Below are 27414 nucleotides of genomic sequence, written 5' to 3' on the forward strand. Positions count from 1 at the left end.
GTCTATTACATTTTACATTATGTTCATTTTGGTTTCCCCTTTTCCTGAGCTCTGCGGAAGGGGTGGAAATTTTGCCTTTAGTAGACAATGAAATGTTGCTATAATATAAAATCGTTCCTAGTGATTCTGGAAAACCTTTCAGCATAATTTCCACCTCTTTGCAACTTTATCCAACTCTCCTGTATCTGCAATTACAATTTTTTGGACTACAAAGGGTGATAAATTTTACTGTTTCCCAATTCTAAGACTGAGATAGACAACATCTAGAACCATGTAAGAGAGATGGGAAACAGGAGTAAATGATTGATTAACATGTGTGTGTATTCTCAATTAATGATGGTAATGGCCCGTGGATGTAATGTGAACTTGCCAACGCTGCTGATAATCCAAAAGTCATTTTTATTGAGATTTGGAATACGAAACATTTTTTAAAAGGAGAGTCATCTATCTAATAATCACTTTAATTTTGAGGTAAGCTACTATAGCAGTTATTTTTAATTCCCTAAATACACATCACTGTGAGGCAGGAGAGGCATCCAAGAATGTGCTAGTCAGTGGGGGATGCCAACAAAGATTAAAAATTGGAACAAGATTAGTAAAGGAATGGCTAAAAAAGCTGTGGTACAGGCATCTCCTAGCCAAGGGCAGGAGAGTTGAGGGCATGGATACCAGAGCCAGACAGCCTGGGTTCTGACCCTGACAGCTTACTAATGTTATGATCTTGAGCAAGTTACTTCATTTCTCTCTGCCTCAGTTTCCTCAACTACAAAATGGGAGTGTATATAATACCTACCATATAGGGTGGTGCTGAGAACTAAATGTATCTTAAAATGTGCCTGGCACATAATAAGTGTGATAGTGCTATATATTTTCTATATTTTGTAGGCATTAACATGAATCCGGCAAACCTATGTATAGTGATGTGAAAACATGGCATGACATTCCCGTTAAGTGAGAAAAAGAAAAAGAAAGGAAAGAAAATCACACAGCCATAATTATCACACTGGCGCATTTATATTTTAAAAATCCCTAATGACTAGATAGGTGAGCTATAGGTTGCACAGTGAGGAAGAACTTGAACCCTTTTTATTCCATGAGAGAAGTTTACAATCACTTGCTGGTTTGGGAGTAGGTGAATATTTGTCACCTTGAAGCAGACACACTTTTTTTCTTTTTCAAGACAGAGTCTCACTCTGATGACCAGACTGGGGTGCAGTGGCGTGATCTCGGCTCACTGCAAACTCTGCCTGCCAGTTTAAGTGATTCTCCTGCCTCAGCCTCCCAAGTAGTTGGGATTATAGGTGCCCGCCACCACACCCAGCTAATTTTTGTATTTTTAGTAGAGACGGGGTTTCATCGTGTTGACCAGGCTGGTCTTAAACTCGACCTCAAGTGATCTGCCCGCCTTAGCCTCCCAAAGTGCTGGGACTACAGGCGTGAGCCACCGCACTTGGCTTGAATCAGACTTTACTTTTTTTTTTTTTTTTAAATCAGTTATGGAATGTAAAATGAGAAGCCCAGTTGTGCCTCAAGGAAAGGGCATAGAAAGACCTTTTAAGTTCCTTCAAAGGCCACCTCTCCCAAGATCCTTTGGAATGCGAAGCTGGTCACTTAGGACGAGGTGGGCAGATGGTGCAGGGGTTCAAGGAGGCCTCTGGAAGGACAGTTATCTTATTGGTTACTATATAATACTCCACTGTAGATTATACAATTTATCTACTCAATCGTCCCTCAAATTCAGGTTTTCCAAGTTTTGGCTATTATGAGCACAGCTACTTTGAACATTCTATATATGTATTTTTGTGGATACAGCACTTATTTCTTTTGAGTGTGTAATGTGGTTAGAACTGTCTACTGTATTAACATGGTCATGTCTGAGGTCTATTGGCAAGAATGTACAGGCATTTCTCTGTATCTGAGGGTGATTTGTTCTGGGCCTTCCTGCAGATACCAGACTCCACAGATGCTCAAGTCCCTGATATAAAATGGCATAGTATCTGCATATAACCAGTGCCACCCCCCATAGACTTTAAATCATCTCCAGATTACTAGTAATACCTAATGCAATGTAAATTCTTTGTAAATACTTGTTACACTCTATTGCGTAGGAAATAATGGCCAAAAAACAGTCTTATATGTTCAATACAGAATTTTTTTGAATACAGTATTGTTGATCTGTGGCTGGTTGAATCCACAGAAGTGGAACCCACAAATATGGACAGTCAACTACACTCCAATGGTCCCAAAGAGGAATGCCACCAGAGGGTAGAAGAACCTATCTGGGTGGCAAAGCCTGGATACTGTGGCCTAGGAGTACATGAGGGTGACCACTTCTGGTCCAGGTATAGCTGAGGTGGGAAGTCCATTTGGACAACCTTCCTTTGCCCAGAGGTCACACCTGTGAGAATGGACAAAGTGGATAATATTGGAGTCCATGTGTATGGCTCCACCCTCCCTGTGCAGAACACAATATTAGACATTGGAACAATGAAGCTCTCTAGGAGAGTACTGACCCTTTAGAGGTTTAGAGTCTAATTGAGGAGGCAGCAGCAATATATAAGTCTATAGATTATAATAGTTTATATTAGAAGCAATGTGTTCATCTCATACATTGCTGGTATGATTGCAAATTGGTAAAGCCCCTTTGAAAACAGTTTGGTGGTGTCTCCTAAAACCAAAATGTATTATCTGTGACCTAGCAATTCTAGGCATACAATAGGTATATCCTAGGTACACACTCAAAAGAAACAAGTACTGTATCCACAAAAATACATATACAGAATGTTAAAGGCAGCTCTACTCATAGTAGCCAAAACTTGGAAAACCTAAATTTTGGGGAAAATTGAGTAGATAAATTGTTGTATATCTACAATGGAGTATCACAGAGCAATAAAAAGAAAAACAACCTTCTCCCACAGGCAACCACATGGACAAATCTCACAGATACGATGAGTGACAGAAGCCAGATGCACTTGAATATACACTGGATAATATATTCCACTGGATGATGTTCCAAGTTCAAGAACAGATGAAACTAATCAGTGGCAACAGAAGTCCAATGGGATGGGTATTGACTAAGAAGGAGAAGGAGGAAGCCTTCTGGGTTGTTGGAAATATTTAATATCTTGATCTGGGTAGTGGTTACACTGATGTGTATATATACGCAAAAATTTATTGAGCTGTACAGTTTTTCACTTTTTATCATACATATATTGTACCACAGTTTTTTGTTTTGCGATAGAGTCTCACTCTGTCACCCAGGCTGGAGTGCAGTGGCACGATCTCGGCTCACTGCAACCCCCGCCTCCTGGGTTCAGGTGATTCTCCTGCCTGAGACTCCCTTGTAGCTGGGACTACAGGTGCCCAACACCACACCCAGCTAATTTTTGTATTTTTAGTAGAGACGGAGTTTCACCATGTTGGCCAGGCTGGTCTTGAACTCCTGGCCTCAAGTGATCTGCCCACCTCGGCCTCCCAAAGTGCTGGGATTACAGGCATGAGCCACTGCACCCGGCCTGCAGTTTTTTGTTTGTTTGTTTTTGTTTTGTTCTTTTTGTTAAGTTTTTGTGTTAAGTAAATGAGTTCAGAGCACTGACTGATGGTGGAAGGTCAAGAAGTCAGAGCAGACTTCAGAGGGGAGGGAAGAATTGAGGTGGATTTGATGGGAGGCTGGAACCTGCGCAAGGCAACTGCAAGAGGGAAGTTGGATCGTGGGAGGAAATAGGTGAGAACAAATGCATTGTAGCACAGATGCCCAGAAAGCTTGGAAAATCTTCAACATTCATCTTCCCTCCCCACCAGCTGAGAAGCTTTGGGCATTATGTAGGATAGTCTTCACTCAGCTCCAAGTGTAGGCTTTGATAGATTTGAGCCTTAGGAACATAATTACTTAGGGATGAACGTAAACCAGTCATGACATGATTTGGGTAAAAGGCAAGCGTATTCCTAAAATGGTCCAGTCTAACCTCAGCTGAGGCTTTAGTGTCAAGGTTCAGGGGGCACCAACAGCTATCTCCATCTAGAGGCAAACAGCAGAGTGTTTCTGTTTTTACTGGTAGTCATCTTGGTATCATGAGGGAGTTAGCCTGACCTAAAATTGGGCTGAGCTGAGAGAAAAGTAGAGAAACGAAGCTGGAGCTGTATTTGATGGCTCTAAACCTTTTTGGATTTGCAAGCCCTTTATCGTTTAAGCCAGTTTGAATTGATTTTTCTATTGCTTCACAACCCTGATGGCTTTTCTGCTAACCTATACACAGCATTTCTTGAATGAGTTTTCTCGTTTTCATGGCCATAGCCACAGCCCTATTTCAGAATCTCATAAGCAGTAGTTAAGTGAACTGCAGTAGCTTTCTAACTGGTCTCTGCCTTCAGTTTCTTCTTACCTTTATTCATCCTCCATGTTGCTTCCAGAATGTTCTGCTCAGGCATATCTTATAACTGCTGCCATGTGATCATCCTAATGGTTCCATGCATTGTGAAAAAATGCCAGTGGCCCATGTATACTTATGTAACAAACCTGTGCATTCTGCACGTGTATCCCAGAACTTAAAGTATAATAAAAAAATAGAAAATAGAAAAAAGGCCAATGGATCCAAATTTGCTGAGTTTTAACAGTTTAGTCCTTTGGTTCTTCTCACAAACCCTAACAAGATCCTTACTCTCTAGCCTTCCCAACTTTGCCAGAGTTAATGCTTCAGCCCAGGACATTCTTCTCTCTGTCTGCTTCATGGGAGTACCACTTTTCTTTCCAGATTCAACTCTAGTCTTATCTCTTCTAAGAAGCCTTCTAAGATCTCTCCAGCTGACAGCAAAGACTCCTTGCATTATAGGGTTATGGCATGATTTTACCTCTTGATAACTCTCTATATAGTTTGTCAGGGGTTTGGAGACTTATTCTCGTCTAGCCTACCCATTAGCATGTAAAGGCTGGGAGGTTAAGGGCCCCAGTTTTTCATCTTGAATGAATTCTTCATTGCCCCTTGCATAGTGCTTTTCATAGACAAACTGCTCAATGTCTTGTGTCCTCAATATTATGTGTTCTATGCTTAATTGACTAGAGCAAAGACTTCCTTTAGGGAAAGATATGGAAATAAAGTTGGAGAAGTTAGGTGGGGGTGGGGTTGGAGGGCAGCTTTTGGAAGATTTTAAAAACCAGATTAGATATATTAACTGCAATTATTTTATTGTACTTGGGAATACGCAAAAGATTCTCTGTTTTCCAAAATGTCTTTTATTCTTTCTACATTGTTTACTCTTTTTAAACCTTTATTTTTTAATTTAATTTTATTTTATTTTTTGAGACAGAGTCTTGCTCTGTCCCCTAGGCTGGAGTGCAGTGATGCGATTTTGGCTCACTGCAACCTCCGCTTCCCAGGTTCAAGTGATTCTCCTGCCTTGGCCTCCCGAGTAGCTGGGATTGCAGGCACACACCACCACACCCAGCTAATTTTTGCATTTTTTTTTTAGTAAAGACAAGCTTTCACCATGTTGACCAGGCTGGTCTCAAACTCCTGACCTCAGATGATCCGCCCACCTCAGCCTTTTTAACCATCTCCTTTTCTTTGGGGGAGAGGGAAGAGGGAAAGTGGCTCTTGGGTTTGAAATATCAAGCAATTTGCGAAGAAATAGAACGCAAAGATGATTAGCTTTGTTTTCTCCTCTCCATATGATCCCATAATAGGCTTCATGAACACCCTTGCTAGCAAAGCAGTGAGGCCCATTGCATTAGACTGTTCTCACATTGCTATAAGAAGCTAGCTAAGGCTGGGTAATTTATGAAGAAAAGAGGTTTAATTGACTCACAGTTCACAGACTGTACAGGAAGCATGGCTGACGAGGCCTCAGGAAACTTACAATCATGGCAGACAAAGGGGAAGGAGACACATATTCACATGGCAGAGCAGGAGAGAGAGCGAAGCGGGAGGTCTACACACTTTTCAACAACCAGATCTCGTGAGAAGTCAGTCACTATTACGAGAACAGCAAGGGGAGTCGGCCCCCATGATTCAATCACCTCCTATCAGGCCCCTCCTCCAGCACTGAGGATTACAATTTGACATGATATTTGGGTGGGGACACAGAGTCAAACCATATCACCTATCTACTTGAGCAGTGGCTATAAACATTTTTTATGATAACCTAGTATGCATGTACTATACTGTATATTATACAACTGAAGCAAGACTTTTGTAAATCAGCAATACTCTTAATTGTTATGATGCATGTTAGTATTTTCTGTTATGCAATTTCACTTCAAACAAACAAAAAATGAAAAGTTGATCTAAATCCATTTCATGACCATTAAAGAAATGTGTTCTTCTCAGGCACATCTGATCACTGCTGTCACATGCATGATTCTAAAGGTTCCATGCATTGTGAAAAACAGCTAATGGATCCAAACTTCCTGAGTTTTAACACTTGAGTCGACATATGAAAAATGTGGCATTAAAGCATATATATCCTAATTACTAGGTTACAATTGTTGAATGAGCTAAGTGCTTTTGCCAGTATTTTATATTTAATCTGATATAATAATTCTATGACAGAGCATTATACCCTTTTAATAGATGAGAAAAGGGAGGCTTAGAGGTACAGGTCCAAGGTCACAGAGCTGCATATGGCAGAGCTGAGATTTAAACAAAAGTAGACCAAGCTTCTGCTTACAGCTCAGTGACATGTGCCATAGCTTTATGTGACAGCCAATGCAGAGAAGATTTGCATGTGCTGATTTTTTTTTTTTTTTTTTTTTGAGATGGAGTCTTGTTCTGTCATCCAGACTGGAGTGCAGTGGCACCATCTCGGCTCACTGCAACCTCCACCTGCAGGGTTCAAGCTATTCTCCCGTCTCAGCCTCCTGAGTACCTGGGATCGGCATGTGCCATCACTCCAAGCTAATTTTCATATTTTTAGTAGACACGGGGTTTCACCATGTTGGCCAGGCTGGTCACAAACTCCTGACCTCAAGTGATCCACCCACCTCGGACTCTCAAAGTGCTGGGATTACAGGGGCGAGCCACTGCGCCTGGCCTGTATGTGCTGATTTTTAAACTTTCAGCACACGCGAGGGAAAACAAGACCACGGAGGTACAGACAAAACGCTCTCTAGCCTACAACTTCATTTCTTCTCTGGATCTCTATTCTGGCCCTAGAAATCTCCAAGTCCTCCAGAAAAAAAAAAAAAAATGACAAAACTCTTAAAATAGAACACTCAGGCTGCAACAGAAAAAACAGTTTTATGATTAGGAGGTAACTTCTAGAAGGCTAGTACTAAATCTTTTCCAGTCTTCTTTAAATTACCAAAATTCCGTGGACACTCAGAATGAAAGATTGTTAAAATTTTATTTTTTTCCTTTTCCTAAAGTCCCAAACCATCTAAAAGCCGGCAAAATCTAAATTCTACTCTGTACGTGTCTAGGTCTATTAAGGAAGGTTTATTATCTTAAACATCAATCTGTTATGTATGACTTGATTTCCAAAATTGCTTAATTTTCTGGGTCATTCCTGGAGGAATACTTATGCACTATGCAGTGTGTTGGGTCTTAAGGATACAAAGACCTGCTCTTCACCTTTAGAGGGGGAACATGCACTGAAAACAGAGAACATAATAAACCAATAATTGTGCACAGTGGGACCCATGCAGAAATAATGGTAGAAGGTGTTGAGGAAAGTCAGTGAATTGAATCATAATCCTGCCAAGGCAGAATTTTGATTTTTCCTACTTTTAGGTGTTTTGGGGGTTTGGGAAAGGAAAAGAGAAAAATGCATCTTTGACAATCTTTCATTCTTAGTGTCCATGAAGTTACATTAATTTAAATAAGACTCGAAAGATTTAGTGGCAGCCTCAGAGAAGGCTCCTTCTAATCATAAAACTGTTTTCTCTGTTGCAGTTTGAGTGTTCTATTTTAAGGGTTTTGTCATTTTTTTTTTTTTTTGGAGGACTTGCAGAGTGGGAGACTAGGGCAGGAATGGAGATCCAGAGAAGAAATGAGGTTGTCAGCTAGAGAGTATTTTGTCTGTACCTGGGTGGTCCTGCCTTCCCTTGTGTGTGCTGCAAGTTTAAAGTCTGGCACATGCAGATCTTCCCTGCAATTGGCCATGACCTAAAGCCATGGCACATGTCACTGAGCTGTAAGGAGAAGCATGGTCTACCTATGTTTAAATCTCAGCTCTGCCGTATGTGGCTGCGTCAGTCTTCTCCTCTGTAAAATGTTAAAATGTTATAATAGTTAAGCAGTATGATGACAGCACCTTGTATTGTATTAACAATAATGAAGACACTGTCCCCATGGCTTGGTAAAGTAAGGCAATTATCGTAGTTATATCTTTAGGGTCTAGAACTTAAGTGACAGGAGTCAGTAGCCTGCTGGAAATCAAACTCACCAGCAACATTTACTAACAATGAAATCAAGCTAAAATGAAACCCCAAGAAAAACTGATTTGAAAAAATGTAAAAGTTGTACTCTTCAGGGTAAAGTGTGCATCTTGAGGGTACAGACAGATTATTCATTCATTTATTTAACAAATAGTTATTGAATACTTTATAAGTGCCAGGCACTGCAGTGGGTGTAGAGACATAGAATGGACAAGATTTATGTACTCTGGCATCGTAGAGTCTACAGTCTGATGATGGGCGACGTAAAAGGAAATGCATTATTCCCTGAGCTAATTTTATGGCAGAGAATAACACGATCAAGCGCTTACTGTAGACAGAATAGTTAGGAAGGTCTAGTTAGGAGGAGGTGATGTTTAAGTTGAGACCAGAAGGATGGATGATATGGAGTTAGCCTTGTGAACAGTGACAGAAAGAATTAAGAGACCAGCATATGCAAAGGCCCCGGGGTATGTAGAGGACTCTGTCTCATAAATCTCTGGACTTCTTTCACACAAACTGTCTGAAGCTCTCCCCATCCCTCTTGCCAGCTGCCTTTCTGACTCAGACTTACAGTGTGAGTAGGGCTCCAGATTGAGGTCCTAGCTGGTTATACCCATTTGACATATCAACCTAAAAATATGCTGGGACAGTCTTCCCTTTCTACACATCTGCCACAGGCTGTATCTTGCTTACTGTGACTTAGCCATTCAATCAAGACTGCCCTTGACATTTATCTCATTCTGATTTTTTTTTTCCCTACATTTTTGCCTCAGGTCCTGAGAGAATGGCTGCTGACACAAGGTAGATGCTCAAAAATTACTTGCTGCATCTTTGGATGAATTTCATTAGAGCATCAGACAGCTAATTTTTGTTGTTGTTTGTGGCTTTATTTGCTTGTTTATTTTAACATAGGTGGGACTCAGGGAGTACAAACTGGATGGAATTTGAAGGAGAATGGTAGGGCATTCTGGATTACCAGAGGGCTGCCTGGCTATGCCGCTCATTAACGACATGACCTTGGCCTAGTCTTCCCACTTGAGCCTTGACATTCTCAACTACAAATGAGGGCTTTAGACCAAGTACCCTTGAATATATAATTTGTTTCTGTCTACGAATCCATGGGGTATAAATATTTGCCACTCCTTCCATGCTACTGTGAAAGAAGCATTATCTTTAGGCATTAACTCAGCTCATGCAATAATGATGCCTTATATTTGACAGAAATTTATCATTTACAAAGCACTTTCATTTACATTATCTCATTTGATTTTAATCAGTCATGTAAGGTATTTAAGATAGTTAAATTTTTTTTTTTTTTTTTTTTTTTTTTTTTTTTTTTTTTTTTTTTTACATCTGACATAATGTGAAACTTGCCCAAGGTCACAAAGAGACAGAAAAGGGAATGAATGACACGTGTCTGTGCTGTTCTGATTATAGGTGGCACAATGAATCAGATAGGCTCTCTATCATGTGGGAGTGAAGCAATTTTTTTTAGTTTACTCCCTAGAATAGCGGTCACTACTTTAGAAAAAAATGTTAATGACAGTTTTGACAATGTTGAAAGGTAAAGAATCTTTTTTTGTATGAAGTTCTTTAGTAGTAAGGATCAGAAACATAGGTCAACTCACCTGGGGAAGGGGAACATTGTAGGAATTAGCAATCTCATGGACAGGGGATACTGCACTCCTCATAGTAATTGGGAAATAATCTCTAGGCATTTCTTCCTAGGACTTAATTGTTTGTCTGCTTTTCTTGGAACTCCCAAGACTGCTCTCTCTTATCTGAAGAGCAGCTTCCTCTGCTTACTCATGGTTCTTGTTTCCCTATAACCATGGCTCTCACATGGCTTAGCTTGCTGGGACCAGGTCTGGCCCGCTGACTACAAGATGTGCCTGATCCATCACTCACCATAGGCTACAGTCAATCTCTTCCTCTTTTCGCTCCTGGGGTCCAATCTGCTGGGGCTGGTGGGGATGGGGCAAGAAGGAGTCACGTGACACCCCCATCAAGTTCTACCTTGCAATGAACTGAATGTTTGCGTCCCCTCCAAAATTCAGTTGAAACCCTAATTCCCAATGTGCTAGTATTAGGAGATGGAGTCTTTGGGAGATAACTAGGGTTAACTGAGATCATGAAGGGGGAGCCTCCATGATGGCATTAGTGTTCTCATAAGAAGAGGAAGGAAGACCAAAGCTCTTTCTTTCTCCACCATGTGAGAATTCAGTGAGAATTCATTTGCAAGCTAGGAAGAGAGCTCTCTCCAGAACTTGACCATGAGGCACCCTAATGTCAGACTTTGTAGCCTCCAGTGGTGTGAAAAACAAATGTCTGCTGTTGAAGTCATCCAGTCTATGGTATTTTGGCCAGTCTGAATTGACTAAGACAAACCTCTATATGAGGATTTATGAACAGGTTCCTAGACAAGGGAGTTTGCAAATTGAAGAGACACCCCAAAACATACCTACTACCCCTCCTTTTTTATTTAAGTTTCACAGGATCATCTTGGTTCTCCTTTTCTTAGGTGCCTCCAATCTTCTAAGTATAACTTATTCTCTGACAATTCTCTGACAGAATAAGTAGTTATTCTCTGACAATTAAGGAGAAACAAAAACAAAACCAAAAAAAAAAAAAAAAAAGAAGACAAAACACCCACATTTGTCCCTGAAATTTAAAATATGAAGGGTGGTTCCATCATTTTCTGATTGTAGGGTCAAAAAATGAACAAGCAACTAGACTAGCAATCGAATACCTTTAGATCTCAAACTTCATCTTATCACTGGTTTCTGGATGGATTATTTATTGCCCTTGAAATTCAGCGGAATGTGGCTGGGTGCGGTGGCTCACACCTGTAATTCCAGCACTTTGGGAGGCTGAGGTGGGTGGATCACCTGAGGTCAGCAGTTCCAGACCAGCCTGACCAACATGGAGAAATCCCGTCTCTACTAAAAATACAAAATTAGCCGAGCGGGGTGGCGCATGCCTGTAATCCCAGATACTTGGGAGGCTGAGGCAGGAGAATCGCTTGAACCTGGGAGGCGGAGGTTGCAATGAGCCAAGATTGCGCCATTGCACTCCAGCCTGGACAGCAAGAGCGACACTCTGTCTCAAAACAAAACAAAACAATAAAAGAAATTCAGCGGAATGAGGAATCTTAAAAACCTAAAAGCTAGAAGGGGTTTTATTGGATTATCTAATCTCTGGATTTTACAGCAAAAGACATTGACATTGGGCCTTAGGTCACAGAATGACTAGAGGTAGAATCAGTGGAATATTTCTCCTAACACAACGTTTGCGATCTTTTCATTACATCATCTAAGCAGAGCCTGTAGGGGTTAACTCTGAGAACTGGGGATGATGCTTGTAATAATGCAGCATAAAGTAATGTCTAAATGTAAGCTATGATTCTAAGATGGGAACACAGAATGGGGATGAAAGACAGGAATCTTCACCATGTATGAATGTACAGGAAACAACCAATAAATGCCTTTATTCTTGTTCTGTAAAAACTTACATGTAAATAAAAGATCCCCGAAATCGATCTGAACTCTGTTATTGCCACAAACTTTTATCAGAAAAATGGAGATTAGGATGTTCCCACTGCCAGATGGTATAGGAATATGGTTGAATGTGGACTATGATCACAGACTGGTTTCAACGGTGGGCTCTGTCACTCAATATAGTTGTGTGACAGTTAGGCAAGTTTGTACCACTTAGAAAACTTCTTCCCTGGGTCAAGCAACCCAATTTTACTTGCTTCTGTTGCCCAATATACAAAATAGGGTAGTAACACACACTCCATAGGGTTATTCTTAGGCTTAAAGTAACCAATATTTGTGAAATTATAAGAACAGTGTTTGGCACATAGTAAACATATTATATGTGTTACCTGTCGTTATTGTTACTTGCTTTTCTGTTGCAAGGACTAAAAGCTATTCTTCTGGAGTAGGGAAATTTCCATTTAAAATTCCACTGGCTAGGTTAGAGGTTTCAGTTGATTTAGCAATGAATTAGCCATGGAAAGGAATTATTCCTTTCACGGTGGCTTCATCTTTATCGGTATCCACTACAAAATTCGTAAAGTGGGCATTATGTGCTTTTCACAGACCAGAAAACTGGCTAGAGAAGGTAACTGCTTGGCCACAAGCAGTTAGTTGAGCCAGTCGTGGCTAATGGTACAAACTACATTTGAGTCTACAAAGCAACAGATGAAAGTCTTCTCCAAGTGAAGACTTTCTGGACTTAGAAAGTCCTCACAATTCCATGGACCTGTAAGAAGATAGGGTGGGGGAGTTCATCCCTCTTTCAGCCTAGGACCAACTTGGCTCAGAGGCCTTTTCCCATGCCACCCAAGGCTCCCTGAGAAATCCGGCTCCACAAAGTGGGAGAATCCGGGGTCGGGCTTGCTGTGAGGAAGGTCGGCCCAGTCCTTCCCGAGCCTTCCTCAGGGAGACCTGGGGGGATCTCACTTCCCTGCAGAAGTCTGTGGAGTTTAATTTGTAAATTTATGCCGAAACTACACTTTTGTGTTAAAGAGCAAGGACGGCCAAGAAGCGGCAACACGAATAAGAGCGCAGGGAAATGGGGCCTGCGAACGACCTCGGCCTCGGGAACTCCCGCAGTGCCGCCCCACGCGCGACGCCCACCCGAGGACAGCCACCCGCCTCCGCTCCTGGAGGAGGCGTGGTCGACGCGCACCGCCATCTTGGACGCCTTTCTAGGAGCTCTGTTTACCACTCTATGGTCGCCCGCTCCCGCCCCGCCCCTTCCCAGTCATTGTCTGGAGGAGCAGCCGCGGCCGCAGCTCCTTCTCTTTATAAGCCCGCAGTTCCCGGATGTGAATGGATTACAATGTATCTTTCAGGGAAACCTATTATTATCAATGTGACTCCACGGGGGAGTCCATGGTGATGATGATGAGGAGGAGGATGATGATGATGAGACACCTCTAAACTTGGAACAAGTTTAATACTTGAGAGAAGAAGAAAAAAAATCACCAACAAGATTTGTTTGAGGAAAAATTATAACTATCCTGTGTTGATTTTTGTTTTTTATAAACAATAAGAAAAAGTTGTTGGATTTTTTTTTTAATGATTTCTTTTTTGGGGGAGGGAATTTTGTTGCAGTTTTATGGTGGAAAATGCAAAAACCAGAGCCAGGTGCATAATCTTGTAATCTGTGGATATCCCTGGAGCAGGACTGAGTACCAGTTAAAATACTTTTTGGGGATACACATGTGAGATACTAAGTACTTGCAGAAGATTTTTGTCTATCTTTTTAAAGTCTCTTTCCTTGGAATATTGTGAGAATATTTGTGGCCATTTAAGGTAACGTTTCAATTTGCCGTCAGAGTAAACTGTTTGTAATTGAATTTAATTTTTAAAATGTCGATCCCGATGTTTTATTAAAACAAAAGGGACAACCTATTAAATAATTGCCAATGGGAAAAAGTGTGTGCATGCATTTTGTGTATGTACTCGCACATCTAGCAATACCAGGGTTTGTAGAATGTGTTTTTTTTTTTTTTTTTCCAAACACACGTTAAAATAGCGTATGTTGCATATACCGGATAAAGCACGCTTGTTATTACAAAACGATAGAATTATGAAGCTTAAATTTTATCCTAAAAAGTGATGTGAAAAAGTATGTTTTAAGAGCATGAAGGGCCTATAATGGTAAATGTTGAATTAAAAACTTACAGTGTTGGCGAACAGGGACTTAGCGTGCCTAGGAACTCAAGTGCAAAAACAAAACAACATCCACCCCCCAAAATTGTCCTTTTTTTTTTTTCCCCCGAAGTTTGCAGTTATACTATTCTGTGACTTAAAAGGGAGGGGAAAGAAAGTGTGCAATTCAGATTTCGCCCCCAACGCAAAACTACCGAAACGAAAATCTCCCCAGGAAAATGTGGCTTGATTTATAGACGAAAAAGAAAAATATTGTTCCTCTTGGCAAAGTCTTTTTGCATCACGTGTATTTGCAGCCTAGTATAAACTTGCTTTGCCGTGTGTGGATGTGTGAGTGAGAGGGAACGAGAGTAAGAGAAAGAAAGAAGTGAAGGGATGTAAACTCGAATAAATTTCAAAGTGCCTCCGAGGGATGCAACGGGCAAAAACTGAACTGTTCAGGCTTCAGATTGTAACTGACGATCTGAGGAAAAATGAGGTGCTCGATGAATTTTCGTTTGTATTTTTTGGCGAGGCGGGGGAGGTGTTGAGATTTTTTTTTTTTTTTCCCTTGGGGTGGGTGCGAGGGGGATGCATCCTAGCCTGCCCGACCCGGAGCAAGTCGCGTCTCCCCGCCGGAGCCCCCCCACCCATTTCTTTGCTGAACTTGCAATTCCGTGCGCCTCGGCGTGTTTCCCCCTCCCCCCTTCCCTCCGTCCCCTCCCCTCCCCGGAGAAGAGAGTTGGTGTTAAGAGTCAGGGATCTTGGCTGTGTGTCTGCGGATCTGTAGTGGCGGCGGCGGCGGCGGCGGCGGCGGGGAGGCAGCAGGCGCGGGAGCGGGCGCAGGAGCAGGCGGCGGCGGTGGCGGCGGCGGTTAGACATGAACGCCGCCTCGGCGCCGGCGGTGCACGGAGAGCCCCTTCTCGCGCGCGGGCGGTAGGTACCGGCGCCGGCGGGGCTCGGCGGGGCGGAGGCGCCCGGCGGCGCGGGGCTCGGGCTCGGCGGCCCCGCACGCGGCTCCGCGCCTCCCGCGCCGCGGGCTCCCGGCGCCCGGCGCTCCCAGAAGAGACACCCCTTCCCCTCCCGCCGCTTCCCTCCCCCTCGCCGCCAGCCCCCCCGCCCCTCCCCGCGATGCCCCCTCGGAGGGACCGAGGACTTTGCCAGGGGCCTGACTTTAATTTTTATAACCCCTTTCTTTCACAAATTAGGGTGCTGGACAATTACAGGACCCGACCCTCCACTCCACTCCCCCCAACCCTGTCACCCCACCCCTCCCCCTTTGGACGTGTTTTCACTCCAGAGACGCTCATCTTTAATTTCTTGATAGCTACTTTGAAAAGCGGAGGGGAGTGGTGTGTGCGAGTGTGTGTGCGTGTGCGTGTGCGAGTGTGAGTGTGCGAGGGGGGTGGGGTGCAGGGTGGGGGGAAAGTTGAGACCGGATCGTTCTCAGTAGTTTCTCTTTTCTCTGTGATCCATTCATTTCTCGCTCTACCTCCTGTTGCATAAAATGATGCGCTGAAGAGCGGCTTTTTTTTTTTTTTTTTTTTTTTTTTTTCTTTCCCGGATTTGGTTTTACAGTGGATGTTACCAGTTTGATCGTCTCTTTGGAAATACAATATCGCTTTTTTTTTTTTTTTTTTTTTTTTTTTTTTTTTGCTATTGCTGCCTATTCCATCTTAAAAAAACAAAACCAAACCCAACCCAACAACAAGTCTCCCGTCCCTTCCTCCTTTCCACCTTAATCCCACCCGCCCCCACGTCCCTACCCCCAACCCCCCAGTCTCCAAAAATCCGATTGTGTTTTCTCCAAGGATTGGGACTGGATTTTCTGATTGCGGTTATTTCCATGTTTCTAGGTTTGTGTGATTTTGCTAAAATGCATCACCAACAGCGAATGGCTGCCTTAGGGACGGACAAAGAGCTGAGTGATTTACTGGATTTCAGTGCGGTAAGAAAGAACGGTGGAAACTAACAACAGCTGTGAAAAAAACAAAACAAAAACCCAAACACTTCAGCTAGAAACCAGTAGGAATCCAAAGGACAGTAATAATTTTTAATTGGCTGAATCCTTGGTAAATATGAAGGTCTTTTTGACAAGTTTTTAACTATAATTTTGGGGTGTGATGGAAGATTCAGGCTTTTTGTTTTTTTGAGTTTTATTACCGGCCTTCAATTCCCGACCCACTGATTACCCCAAATAATGGAATCTCACCCCAGTGGAAAGCAAAAATAGACACCCCTAAAACTGTAAACCACCCCTAAAAGTTGGCCATGTCTGAACATTGAGACTACTTATACTTTGCACACTATTCTTCCTTTTATTTATTGTTTTTGGAAATGGCAAATAGAAAATAGGAGACCCAGTTGTCTCTTTAAAGTTTTAAGCTGATGATGCTTTGGATTAGTAGGACCTGTTAGTTACATCTTACCTCCTAGTTACATCTTTTCCTAGAATTCTTAAAACTAGTGTGGATATGCTGAGCATACGTTCTTTAGAACCTTTTGGACTGTTTTGGTAAATTTCGTAGTCGTGGCCTCAGCACAAAGCGGAACTTAACACACTTGTGGAGTTTTACGGCTGTACTTGGTCCTTCTCCATCCCTCTGCTTCCCTTTCCTAAACCAAGTCCCAGACATGTCAGGAGAATGAATTCATTTTTAATGCCAGATGAGTTTGGTGTAAGATGCATTTGTAAAGCAAAATAAAAAGAATCCACAAAACACACAAATAAAATCCAAACCGCCTTCCAAGTGGGGCTCTTTCCTGCTGCTGCTGCTGCTGCTGGTGCTGCTGCTGCTGCTGCTGCTCCTCCTCCTCCTACTTCTCCTCCTCCTCCTCCTCTTCTAGACCTTCTTTTGGAGAAATGGCTTTCGGAAGTTTTGCCAGGAAACGTAGCCCTAGGCAGGCAGCTTTGCAGCCCCCTTTCTGCTTGTTGCACTTTCTCCATTCGTTCCTTTGCTTTTTGCAGGCTCTGACTCAGGGAAGGTGTGCATTATCCACTAGATACGTCGAAGAAGAGGGAAACCAATTAGGGTCGAAATAAATGCTGGAGAGAGAGGGAGTGAAAGAGAGAGTGAGAGTGAGAGAGAGAGAGAGTCTTGCTTCCAATTGCTCTCCTGTTAGAGACGAAATGAGAATTTAGTGCAGGTGGCACTTTTATTTTTATTTGGGTTCACGTATGACAGGCAAATCCTATACGAGATGGAAATGGACATTGCCACGTTTATGGCCAAGGTTTCCAATATAAAACAAACAACTTTTTTCTTCTTCGTGAAACTAGTATTTTTCTAGAGAGGCTGCTGGCCTCCAACCTGAATCTTGATAGCATTATGGGGACTCTGTTCCAAATGTAGTAGTTCTGCTTGGCCATCTAATGAACCTGAGGAAAAAGAAAGAACAGAGTGATAATGGGGGCTGGGGGTGGGATTTGGAATGTTGTTTCTCTTTTAGTTTTAAGTTGGATGGTGATGTATTTTACTAAATAAACCCTTAGCATAAACTCTAAGCTGTTTGGTAACAGTATGAAAGATCTTTGAGGAGCTCTGAAGGCACAAATGTCTTATTTTCAACTGTAATATTTCTTTGTTTCTTTTAGATGTTTTCACCTCCTGTAAGCAGTGGGAAAAATGGACCAACTTCTTTGGCAAGTGGACATTTTACTGGCTCAAGTATGTAAATTCTTTTCTTAGTGTGAAGTTAAATGTTTTTGGCTGTTTATTTACTCAATTATATGTTTTTGGCTCTGTTGAAGTGTTCTGAAAAAGTCATTGAATTTTAGCCTATAATGATATGGTTATTGCATTACCCATCAGTGGTATATCTTACACAAAATGTTATCTTGTGCAATTAAAATTAGGTCTTTTTTTTTAAGTCAAGGAAACTCTTTCAAAATTCCATCACTTAATTTAAAAGCAATTTTCTAATACAGTTGTAATCAAACACATAAAGATAAGACCAGTGTTAACATGGGGAATAAATTAATGTTTCCTATTTGAAAATAAGGGGAAAAAATCTCTAACATTCATAAAATGGGAAAATCCCTTGTAAATAATATCATTTATTAGGTACTGTATACAATTAACCCTTTTAAAGAAATGAACACTTAATTCTGCAAATGAATGCTATGTAGTAAACCATAGCTGTAAATAGCCTCTTGCTAATCTTAGAGGCTAAATATGAATTCATTTATATTTAAGATGCCCTTATTGATACTTTAGCTGTTTCTTTTCCCTAATGATTTGCTTGTGCAATGAATTTTTACTGTATTTAAAGTTGCAAATCTGGAAGGACTTTTACGTTTTATAAATGAAAGATCTTTGGGTGATGCTTAAAAAAGACGCTAGCACTATTCACAAAGGAATCTGTGTGCACAGTGATTATCTGGCATCTAAGGAGGGGTTTATTACAGGGCTATTTGAATATCTCTTATTAAAAGTGCAGAGTGAAAATATACATTTAAAATGTATTTTTTTTAATCCAATGAATTTCAAATAAGAAAAAGTTATACATCGTTGCCTGCTGTCCTTTAAGTCCGAGGCTTAAATCCATTTATGCTTGTTAAACAGCTGTAGTATTTTAGGAGTTTTGGCAATGGTATGTAACAGTACATTAGGCCGAGTACTGTTCTTAAGTCAGACTGGTAAATGTTGACGTCTTTTAGCTGTGAGATGCCAGTGGAATTGTCTGTCAACTATGAATATAATTTAACATCTCTTAATATTCGTTTGGTGCTATAGCAACGAAAGAAGTTTGGTCACTTATGTGATTTGTGTAATTGTTATATTTTTATAAAACTAATGGCTTTTAAAAGTTGTTCCTTTCCAAATAAGTTCCTTCCCCTTCTGTTGCCCACCTAAGTTTAGGGAATTTGTGTCTCTGTAACTTGTTTTAAAAAATGTGAGATGCCTGTTGTATTTTTATTTTAGTTTTTTGATACACATTGATTAAAAGGACCATTGACAGACAATATGTTTGTGTTTTACTATCCTGGAGCTTGTTATGTTTTCCACTTAGGGACTTGGGACAGTTTTTATATTAGTGTTATATCTTTAAATTTCTGTGTGGTATCCTCTATGCAACTTTTAAGATGGAAAATATGAATATGCATGTTTGACGTAAAGGTAAGGACAAGTATCTTTTGTGGGCAAATTAATTTTTCATGTTAGACAAGATCAAAACTGTAACTATCTTTGACAGTATTTTTTTATGTCTTAACTTAAAAACGTGTATTCAGTTTAAATCTAAAAGTAGCTTATGTCAGGCACAGAGATAGGCTACTTTTAAAGTCAGTGCTAAAAAACTAGTTTGCAGTGTTGTGAAAACATACATTTATAATAAGTATGTTACTTTAGATATCATTTAATAAAGTAAGGTGTTTAGAAATACGAGATTGTGTTACATTTAAAAAGACAACTGTATGTCTGATCCATTTTCTATGTTCACATTTAAATAAAGTTCTTGTTGTGATGTTTAAATGTTTATAGAGAGTACAGGCTCCATAATTTGAATATGTATTAATGCATTTTGGTAAGTGATCATGTATCAACACTTATACAGTTCTTAAGACAGTCTCTCTCTCTCTCACACACACACACACACACACACACACAGAGGTTCATGCATGCAAACCTGGAGAGGGACTTCACTCTTAGTAAGTTATGTTACACTACTTCTAATGCATACACAGTGATTATTTTGAAGGTGTGGAACTTGAAGTTACATTGTACCAGAAGTGGTGTTTTCAGTACCAAATGTTTACTTGTAAGGGTAAAAAATGTAGTGGTCTCTTATTCTGGCTGTCTGATTGAGAATGCAGGGTATTAATTTCATGTAGTATGATGGTGATTATAATATATAAGGTACAGATTGGAGTGTTCAGTTTTCTTCTATCAAGATATATTTGAACACAGGGCTATTAGTTAAGAAAACAGGTTGTATTTCCACTTAAAAGAGTTACATCTTTTTTAAAAGCATAACACATTTTAAAAATCATGAAAACTGCATTTTGCCCTTTAATTGGTAGGATCAACTAGGAAACTTTGGAGAGAGAAATAATTTTCTGAATTTACTTCAAGTTAATATCCATTGTCTTGAGTGGACTCAGATGTCCCTTCCATGGGTTGCTTTGAAACTTGGATTTAGGAAAAAAAAAAGATCTCAAGTATAAGTAAAATGTTCCTATTTGAAAAATCAGCTATAGTTTTTCAAAGTGAGGCATGGCAATGATTCATGCTTAGAGTTCCCAATAGCTTTTGATTCCATTAATACAGGATGCTCCATAGTGATTTGCAATGTGAGAATAAAAATAAAGTGTGGCCATATTCCCTTTAATCTTTCATTTCACAAACATGGTTTTTCCTACCACCTTAAGAAATGGTGAGGCTGCTAGGGAGAATGGAATGTAACCTGAGCTACAGCCTGACATTCCCAGGGAGCATTTTTCACATGAAAGGCTTTTGTCAACCCAGGAAAGGACTAGCAGTTTTTGTTTGATGTTTGCAGGTGTTCAGCAGAAAGCACTAAAACAATTCAGCCATGATGGTTCAGAGCTTCGATGACCTTAACAGGGAAAATTGGTGGGCTCTGGAATTATTTTTAAGAAATAGTTGTAACCTATATGGTAACTTAAACAAAGGGATTTAATATCCGTTATATCATTGATCTTAAAACAAACTAAAAGCATCCACATGCCTGGATGATTGGAAAGTTATTCTCATTGAAAAGTAGGATGCCTAAGTTACCAAAAAAAGAAAATCATGTAAACAGTCTATAAGTTATTGATGAGTATGGGCTTAATTTTCTGATATAGCAGAAAGGTAGTTTATTTGGTTACCTTTGACTCCTGTGAGGAAAAGATAAACATACTAGCTTTGGCATCTTTTGAAAAAGTCATTTTAAAGTTGGGCCACTAAAATGATGTATTCTAAAGAACTTGTTAGATCAGGCCTGGTCACATCTGTTACATGTATTTACTGCAGGTCTATGACAGATACTACATCTTTCTCCGTTAGTTTAAAAGTTGAGCTTTTGCCCCTGTAATTGTTTAGTTTTACTGAAGTGTTCAGGTATTGTGAAAAGATTGTCAAATGAACGAGTGTTTGAACCAGAGCAGCATTATAAAACACACCACATCTCTGTAGTGGGTCATTTTTGGAAGAGGAAAGTATTGCCTGAAATTTACGTAAGTTAGCTAACCTATATCCACATGACACAAAAATGATATGCCAATTCAGTGAATTCATTGAGGTGGAAAAAAATCAATCCGGTGGGTAGTTTTGTATGATACAGAAAATTCACATGGTCACATCCTGAATTAATTTTGAGTTCATAGTGATGGCATGAAAAAAAAAATTGGTTTCCCCTTAAAGGTATTTGTTGAGAGCTGCTTAATATTGTGTGTGTGTATATAAGTGAGTGAAAACACCCTTAAGATCATAAATGGTATAATTCATAAGGGAGCTGTGGCTTTTTGTAAAGGGCAGAGTAATTTAACAGGTTAAAAGAAGTACAGTGGCATTAAACCCATTATGTTAGAATCATAGAATTTTGGGCATAGAAACCCGTTAGAAATGTTGCCCAGTGCCTTCATTATTACAGGCAAAGAAAACTTGAGGCCCAAGATAAGGAGTTCCAAACTGTGCTTTTTTATTTGTTATTTTAAAAAACAAGTTTTTATTTGCTGATTCTCTATGGCCCTGCAAATCCTTTATTGGAAATAATCGTGGTCTCACTGCTGTCTTTCTGTCATTTGTACTACATAATGGGGCATGAGGATTAGTGTGCTGATATTTGTGCATATAAATGCTTCTGTATGTGCATGTGCTTTCTGAAAACTTTTTTTAGGTTTGGAGCTGAATTTTGGATTATTGATCATTCTCTTTTGCCTGGTCTTCCCTGTGACTGTTTTGCATGATGTTGCGTAAAATAATAGCGTGGGTGAGCATGTCATAGTGCTTCTCAGTGTGTTGGAGAGGTGTGCTGTGTACCTTATACCTGTTGTATTTTTTAAATCCTCAAAAGAACCTAGTGAGATCCAAGGATTACTACTATTCTGTATTCATAGCTGAGGAAACTGAGACAGATGTTAAACAACTTGATCTTAAGGTAGCCAATAATGAAATTAGGTTTTCACCTCAGGTTTGTCTAGCTCAAAGTCCTGAGTTCTACCCACAGACACACACACACACACACACACACACACACACACACACACACGTCAGACAGCTCATTTTTTCAAGATTATATAGGCAAACAATGTGATACTGAGGTTTGGCATGAAATATTATCCATGATCTGTAGGGTAGATAGCATTTTAAAAAACATACCTAATGTAATGATGTAAACCATACCCATTATTTTTCTTGCCTTTGTATCCAAATAAGCTACCCTTCTAATTTATGACAGATTTCAATGTGACTAAATATGTCTTTCTCCTATCTTTATTAGTTTTACCAAGAAAATACAGTAGATATTTAAAAAGTTGTGCTTTCATTCTATTGTAAGTTGATAGTCTACGTGGATGCCAGTTAAAACATGTTTTTATGTAGCTAATCAATTCAGAATTTGAGGTAACCAAGCCTGATGTATTAATATGTAAAAAATAAGGATCTCTTGTCTTTAAATATAAAAAAGTTTTGCAATTTGTTGTTAGATCTTTGAAACCTAATATTCAAGAACAATAACCTAAATTCTATCTGCATCACTAAAATAAGCAGTTTTGAAGATTTGGTATATCTGTTACCAGACATGTGCTTAAAATGTTACATTTTCTAAATTCAGAAGGCAGAAGCAGTACTCTATTTGACACTGACTTAAGTAAATAAAATGCATTAAACAAGCGTGGGGATCCAAGAACTGTTGAAACTGAAATGCTTAACATTTTTGACAGCATCAGCAAATTATCCTTACCCTACTATTGTAATGAGGAAATCACTTAAATAACAGATGAACAGCCAAGTCACATAAACATATATAATAGAACTATGTAATGAAAGTTTATGCTGTTAATTGCTCGAATCTGTCTTAAATGCTTAGAATCATGGAGCAGTAAAGACTGTCATATAAACAGTTTTGTTTTGAGCTTAAAATTATTCCTTTTTGCTTTCATCTGCTATGATAAACAAAGTAATTTTGTAAGCTTTAAAGATCAAACATTTACTCCTAATGGTAAACTACATTTTATATTGGAAGTTTGCAACCTCGTCCAAGTCATAGAGTTGAGTCCTGGTGGCCCCAGGCCTGTGATTTTCAACGTTTAGTATTATGATGCTATTTAGATCTGTTCCCATAAGCCAAGATAACAGATCTTAAGTTGCCTAATAAGGAACATGGTGTGTTTTGAAATGTTCTTCAGTTTACAAGTCTGAAACCAAAATGTTCTTGGCCAAATCTTTAGAATCTATACGTATGTTGAATAAGTCAGATTTTATACAGACATAGCATGAAAATGAAGCTAAGTAGGAACAGAAAAATCTGCCCTTTCTTTATTATTATTATTATTATTTTTTGTATTTTATGAGCTATTTTTTATGGCCAGGTGTTCTTCCAAGTTAATTAGATAGTGCTAAGTATTAGAAAATGTAAAATAGGTTATAGGTTTTTTAAAAGGTTATTTTTGTTACTGGTGTGTTATTACTCTGGATAAAATTTTCACAACGGACCACCAGGTTTATTAGCTTATATGTGAGCTATCCATTTTGTACATTCGTGAGCCAGTTGACTAGGAATAAGGTGTGTGCCTGGGTTTTATGTGGATACTTTTGACCCATATCTCTCCTAATACTTAGGAGAGAGATGTAAGAGAAATAATAATATAATCTTTGGAGAAGATTAACACTTTTTTATAAGTTATATATAGTTAAATATATATATTTATATTAGACTTTCAGGAGTAGTGAAAATGTTGAAAAGGTTGTCATGTTTACTTTCATTTCAAAGATAAATAAGGGCCCAGTTAATCAGCATATCAAATACCCAGGTGTGTTTAAAATCAGTTTACGTGGATGAATTTCAGGGCTGTAAGAAAGTATTTTATTTAAAGGTGCAGCCACACGATTGATTGTTCAAATGGATGCTTTTGTACTTTTGTGTGACAATTAACATTTAATGAATGACTTTCTAGACTGGCATTGGTGGTAATTACTATATGTAGTTTATTAACTGCAATCCATTGTTGGATGTGCCTTTATTGATTTGTTTTGCAAGCACCCCTTCACACGTGCGGCAGTATTTGTGCAGCCGTATTTGTACGTTACTTTTTGAAGAACCTGTTCACTTGCTGATGCTGACATTGCCTCTAAAAATGTTAGTTTATAAATTCTCCTGTGCTAGAATGCCTCTTTGATCCGAGTAATTTTAGCTGAAATACAAAATCCATCAACTTTTCTGCTATAAAAAGTTCGCATTCAAATCCTCAGGGAATCCCAAAGTAATGACACAGTTTTGTGTTTCAAGTAAATACTTTATGGAAATTTACATTTACAAGATACTTTAGAGATGCTCTGTTATTTTTTAGGTAAGTAGCAAAGGCTCGGGAGGGTTAAAAGTCTTTTGCCCAAATCATGCAGTTGGTTATTGGCTGTAATAGGACACAAATACACATGTCCTGACCCTCTGGTCAAAGACCTCATACTGCTTTTAATTAAGGCTTGGACTCAATTCGATGGTACCAACTGTATATTTCTTAAGAAGGGGAAAACGTGTATAATCTACCATTTCTGAAAAAAATTATTAAAAACTGAGATTGTGAAAGATGGAAGTTGTCATCCAGCCCACTTGTCATCACGTGTTCTAATTTGGCCAAGGCAGTTGACAAATAACTGTTAAAATGTATTGTGTTATGAAAAATAACAAAGTAAGACCCATGATTAAATATCAGGGCTGTAATTTAATCTTGGGGGTTCTGGTGCTGTTCATAAACCATTTGGCTTTTTTCTGTAACAGATGACGTCAAAATCCAGCTTGATTGAATTATGACCCTGGGTTACAGCAGCACCTGCTGGTGCCTCTTTACTTCATGGCCTGTCAGCATTTCCATTACAAACTTTTTTTCTCTGACATTTTAAACTTCAAATAGTTAAACTGGACTGCTGGTTGCCATATAAACTTTCTGCTTCTTGGGAAAAGACCACTTGCTCAATAAAAACAGAGAAGGTGGTGACAAAGCCCCATTACAGGATACCCCTTAGAATGTTCTGCTGTGCTTTAATCTTCCATTCATTTAAACATTCTTTTGGGGGGTACTTAGCTGAATTTCAAGGCATCCAAATGGAAGGTTTTTAATCTCAAATTTCCCATGTGAAGACTTAAGTACAGGGTCTTTACAGAACTGGTAAAGTGCAAAAAGACCTAGCATCTATGCAGCTTATTGAAACTCTGGACGATCCAGTTTTCGTACAGGGTGTAAAATGCTAAAGAGCAAGCCATAAAAAACATGCACATTGGCATACCTTGTCAGTAATTGCTTTTATATTCACTTAAGTTGAGTACAAATTGATAATGAATGGTTCGAAAAGTATCTTTACTTACATTATTATCTGGAGACTGGTAGCATAGCTTCAGTTTGTCCCTCGGGTTTTAATATGCTGGGAATGGAGATGGGATGTTGTTTGCGTCTAGCTAGCCAGCTTTTTATCTATCTAGTCTAATTCTGATTGATGGATCGTCTAATACATACATCTAATACATTTTTTAGTACCTGCTATGCTCATATCTCCACGTTAGCAATTAGAGGACATAGAGGGCTTTCATAAGGAAGAGATCTTCTCTCAGAGGGCATATACTCTAACACAGGAGTGTCCAATCTTTTGGCTTCCCTGGGCTACATTGGAAGAAGAAGAATTGTCTTGGGACACACAAAAAACACACTAATGATAGTTGATGAGCTGAAAAAAAAATTTTCAAAAAACCCTCATGTTTTAAGAAAGTTTACGAATTTGTGTTAGGCTGTGGGTTGGACAATCTTCTACTAACAGGAGAAAATAGAAAAGTAAGAATGTAATTAACATCTAGCATTGAGAAGACACAATCATGTGGGAGTTTAGAGAAATGAAAACTTACTTCTTTCACGGCGAAATTAATAACGAAGGGTTCAAGGAAAACTCAGTTCTAAGCCTTGAAGGAATGGTAGAATTTTGACAAGTAGGTAGTGAGACTGAGCACGCATATCAGGATCACTGCAAACCAACCACAGATGAAAGAAACTGGAAAGAGTAGATTAAAGAGATCTCCCAGAGAGAAGTTTCTCGGCTCTGCAGTGGAGTCAACTCTGGTCTAGACACATGGGATGATTTCCTGGCAAAAACTCCTGTCTTGGTTGCTGTTTATTTTCTTTACTGAGTTTGCATTTCATTGGGGGGTGTTACAGATTATAATCCAGTTCCATCCAAAAGTATATGTTTTTAATGGTAGTGTCGGGGTGGAAATTGAAGTTTTTGTGTCCCCAGTTCCCAAAATTCTTCCTACTATGTCACTCAGCAATGGAAAGTTTCTTGAGCCAAATGAGGCTGCTTTGGAGAAAATTGTTCATGTAGCCAAATTCTGGAAATCTAGATTCTTTTGCAATGTTTGCTGGTAAGTAGCTGTTTCATATTGAGGAAGTGGTAGGATCTTAAAGCCTGCATCTTAAAACTAAACAAAATCGAAACTCACCAGTACAATTCAAGAGGGGTTTTCACATTTTTTAAAAAAGGAATACTGCTGTATTTAAAACATTTTACGATTGCAAAAATTCATCATTATAATTTTTATTACCATCACTGGCATCACCATGACCAGTGTCACATTATTTGGTCAAAAGCTGGAAGGGAAATGTGATAGTTATTGTTGCTATATTATATATTGAGAAATGTGTTTAAAACTTTTCTGGAGATATTGTGATCTTAGCAAAAACTGATGTAATATTTGTAAAAACGTTGTGGAGTGGCCAGGTACACCTTTGAATGAAACTGACCAGAAGTACACTACAAATAGAAAAATACGTGTGTGTGTATATGTATACCATCCCTTCCCCCAAATATTGTTGAGATTAAAGTGTCTTTCTCTCTGTGACCTGCAAGTATTTTAATGTAGCATGTGTGTCTAATTTCCATAGTGAAGCCAAAAATTCAAATGGTAGTTGATATTGGCTTAGGAAGAATTTATTAATGAATAACTGTGTTGGTATAGAGTAAAAAAAATTTTTTTTATGACAAAGAGGATATTCTAGACTCGTGTAAAAGATTACAGTTAAGAACCTATGAATTCCTCAACCTTTGTCTTCACTTTTCAAAAAGTAAGGGATTTATATTGGAAATATTTTGCAACCCTGCAACCTGAAACTCAAAGCTTTGGTAAGCAGGTGGTAATAATATTTCCAGGTTGACTATACAATGTCATACATAA

At 39.3% G+C, this 27414-nt stretch overlaps 1 protein-coding gene across 13 annotated transcripts in view; it reads left to right on the forward strand.

Annotated features, from left to right (window-relative positions):
• LOC105477098 (transcription factor 4) overlaps positions 1-27414 on the forward strand; it is a 419558-nt gene that overhangs the window by 38042 nt on the left and 354102 nt on the right. For 4 of the 13 annotated variants that reach the window (XM_071085290.1, XM_011733440.3, XM_011733439.3 and 1 more), the window contains 2 exons: positions 15891-15982; positions 17630-17702. In XM_071085290.1, coding sequence (XP_070941391.1) covers positions 15891-15982; positions 17630-17702 — 165 coding nt within the window. Of the gene's footprint in view, positions 1-13182; positions 13696-14457; positions 14534-14854; positions 14971-15890; positions 15983-16897; positions 17020-17629; positions 17703-27414 lie in introns of those variants that run through there. The other 9 variants (XM_071085287.1, XM_071085286.1, XM_071085288.1 and 6 more) reach the window with 7 other exon arrangements.

This window comes from Macaca nemestrina, chromosome 19, assembly GCF_043159975.1.
Source record: "Macaca nemestrina isolate mMacNem1 chromosome 19, mMacNem.hap1, whole genome shotgun sequence".
Classification (NCBI taxonomy): Eukaryota; Metazoa; Chordata; class Mammalia; order Primates; family Cercopithecidae; genus Macaca; species Macaca nemestrina.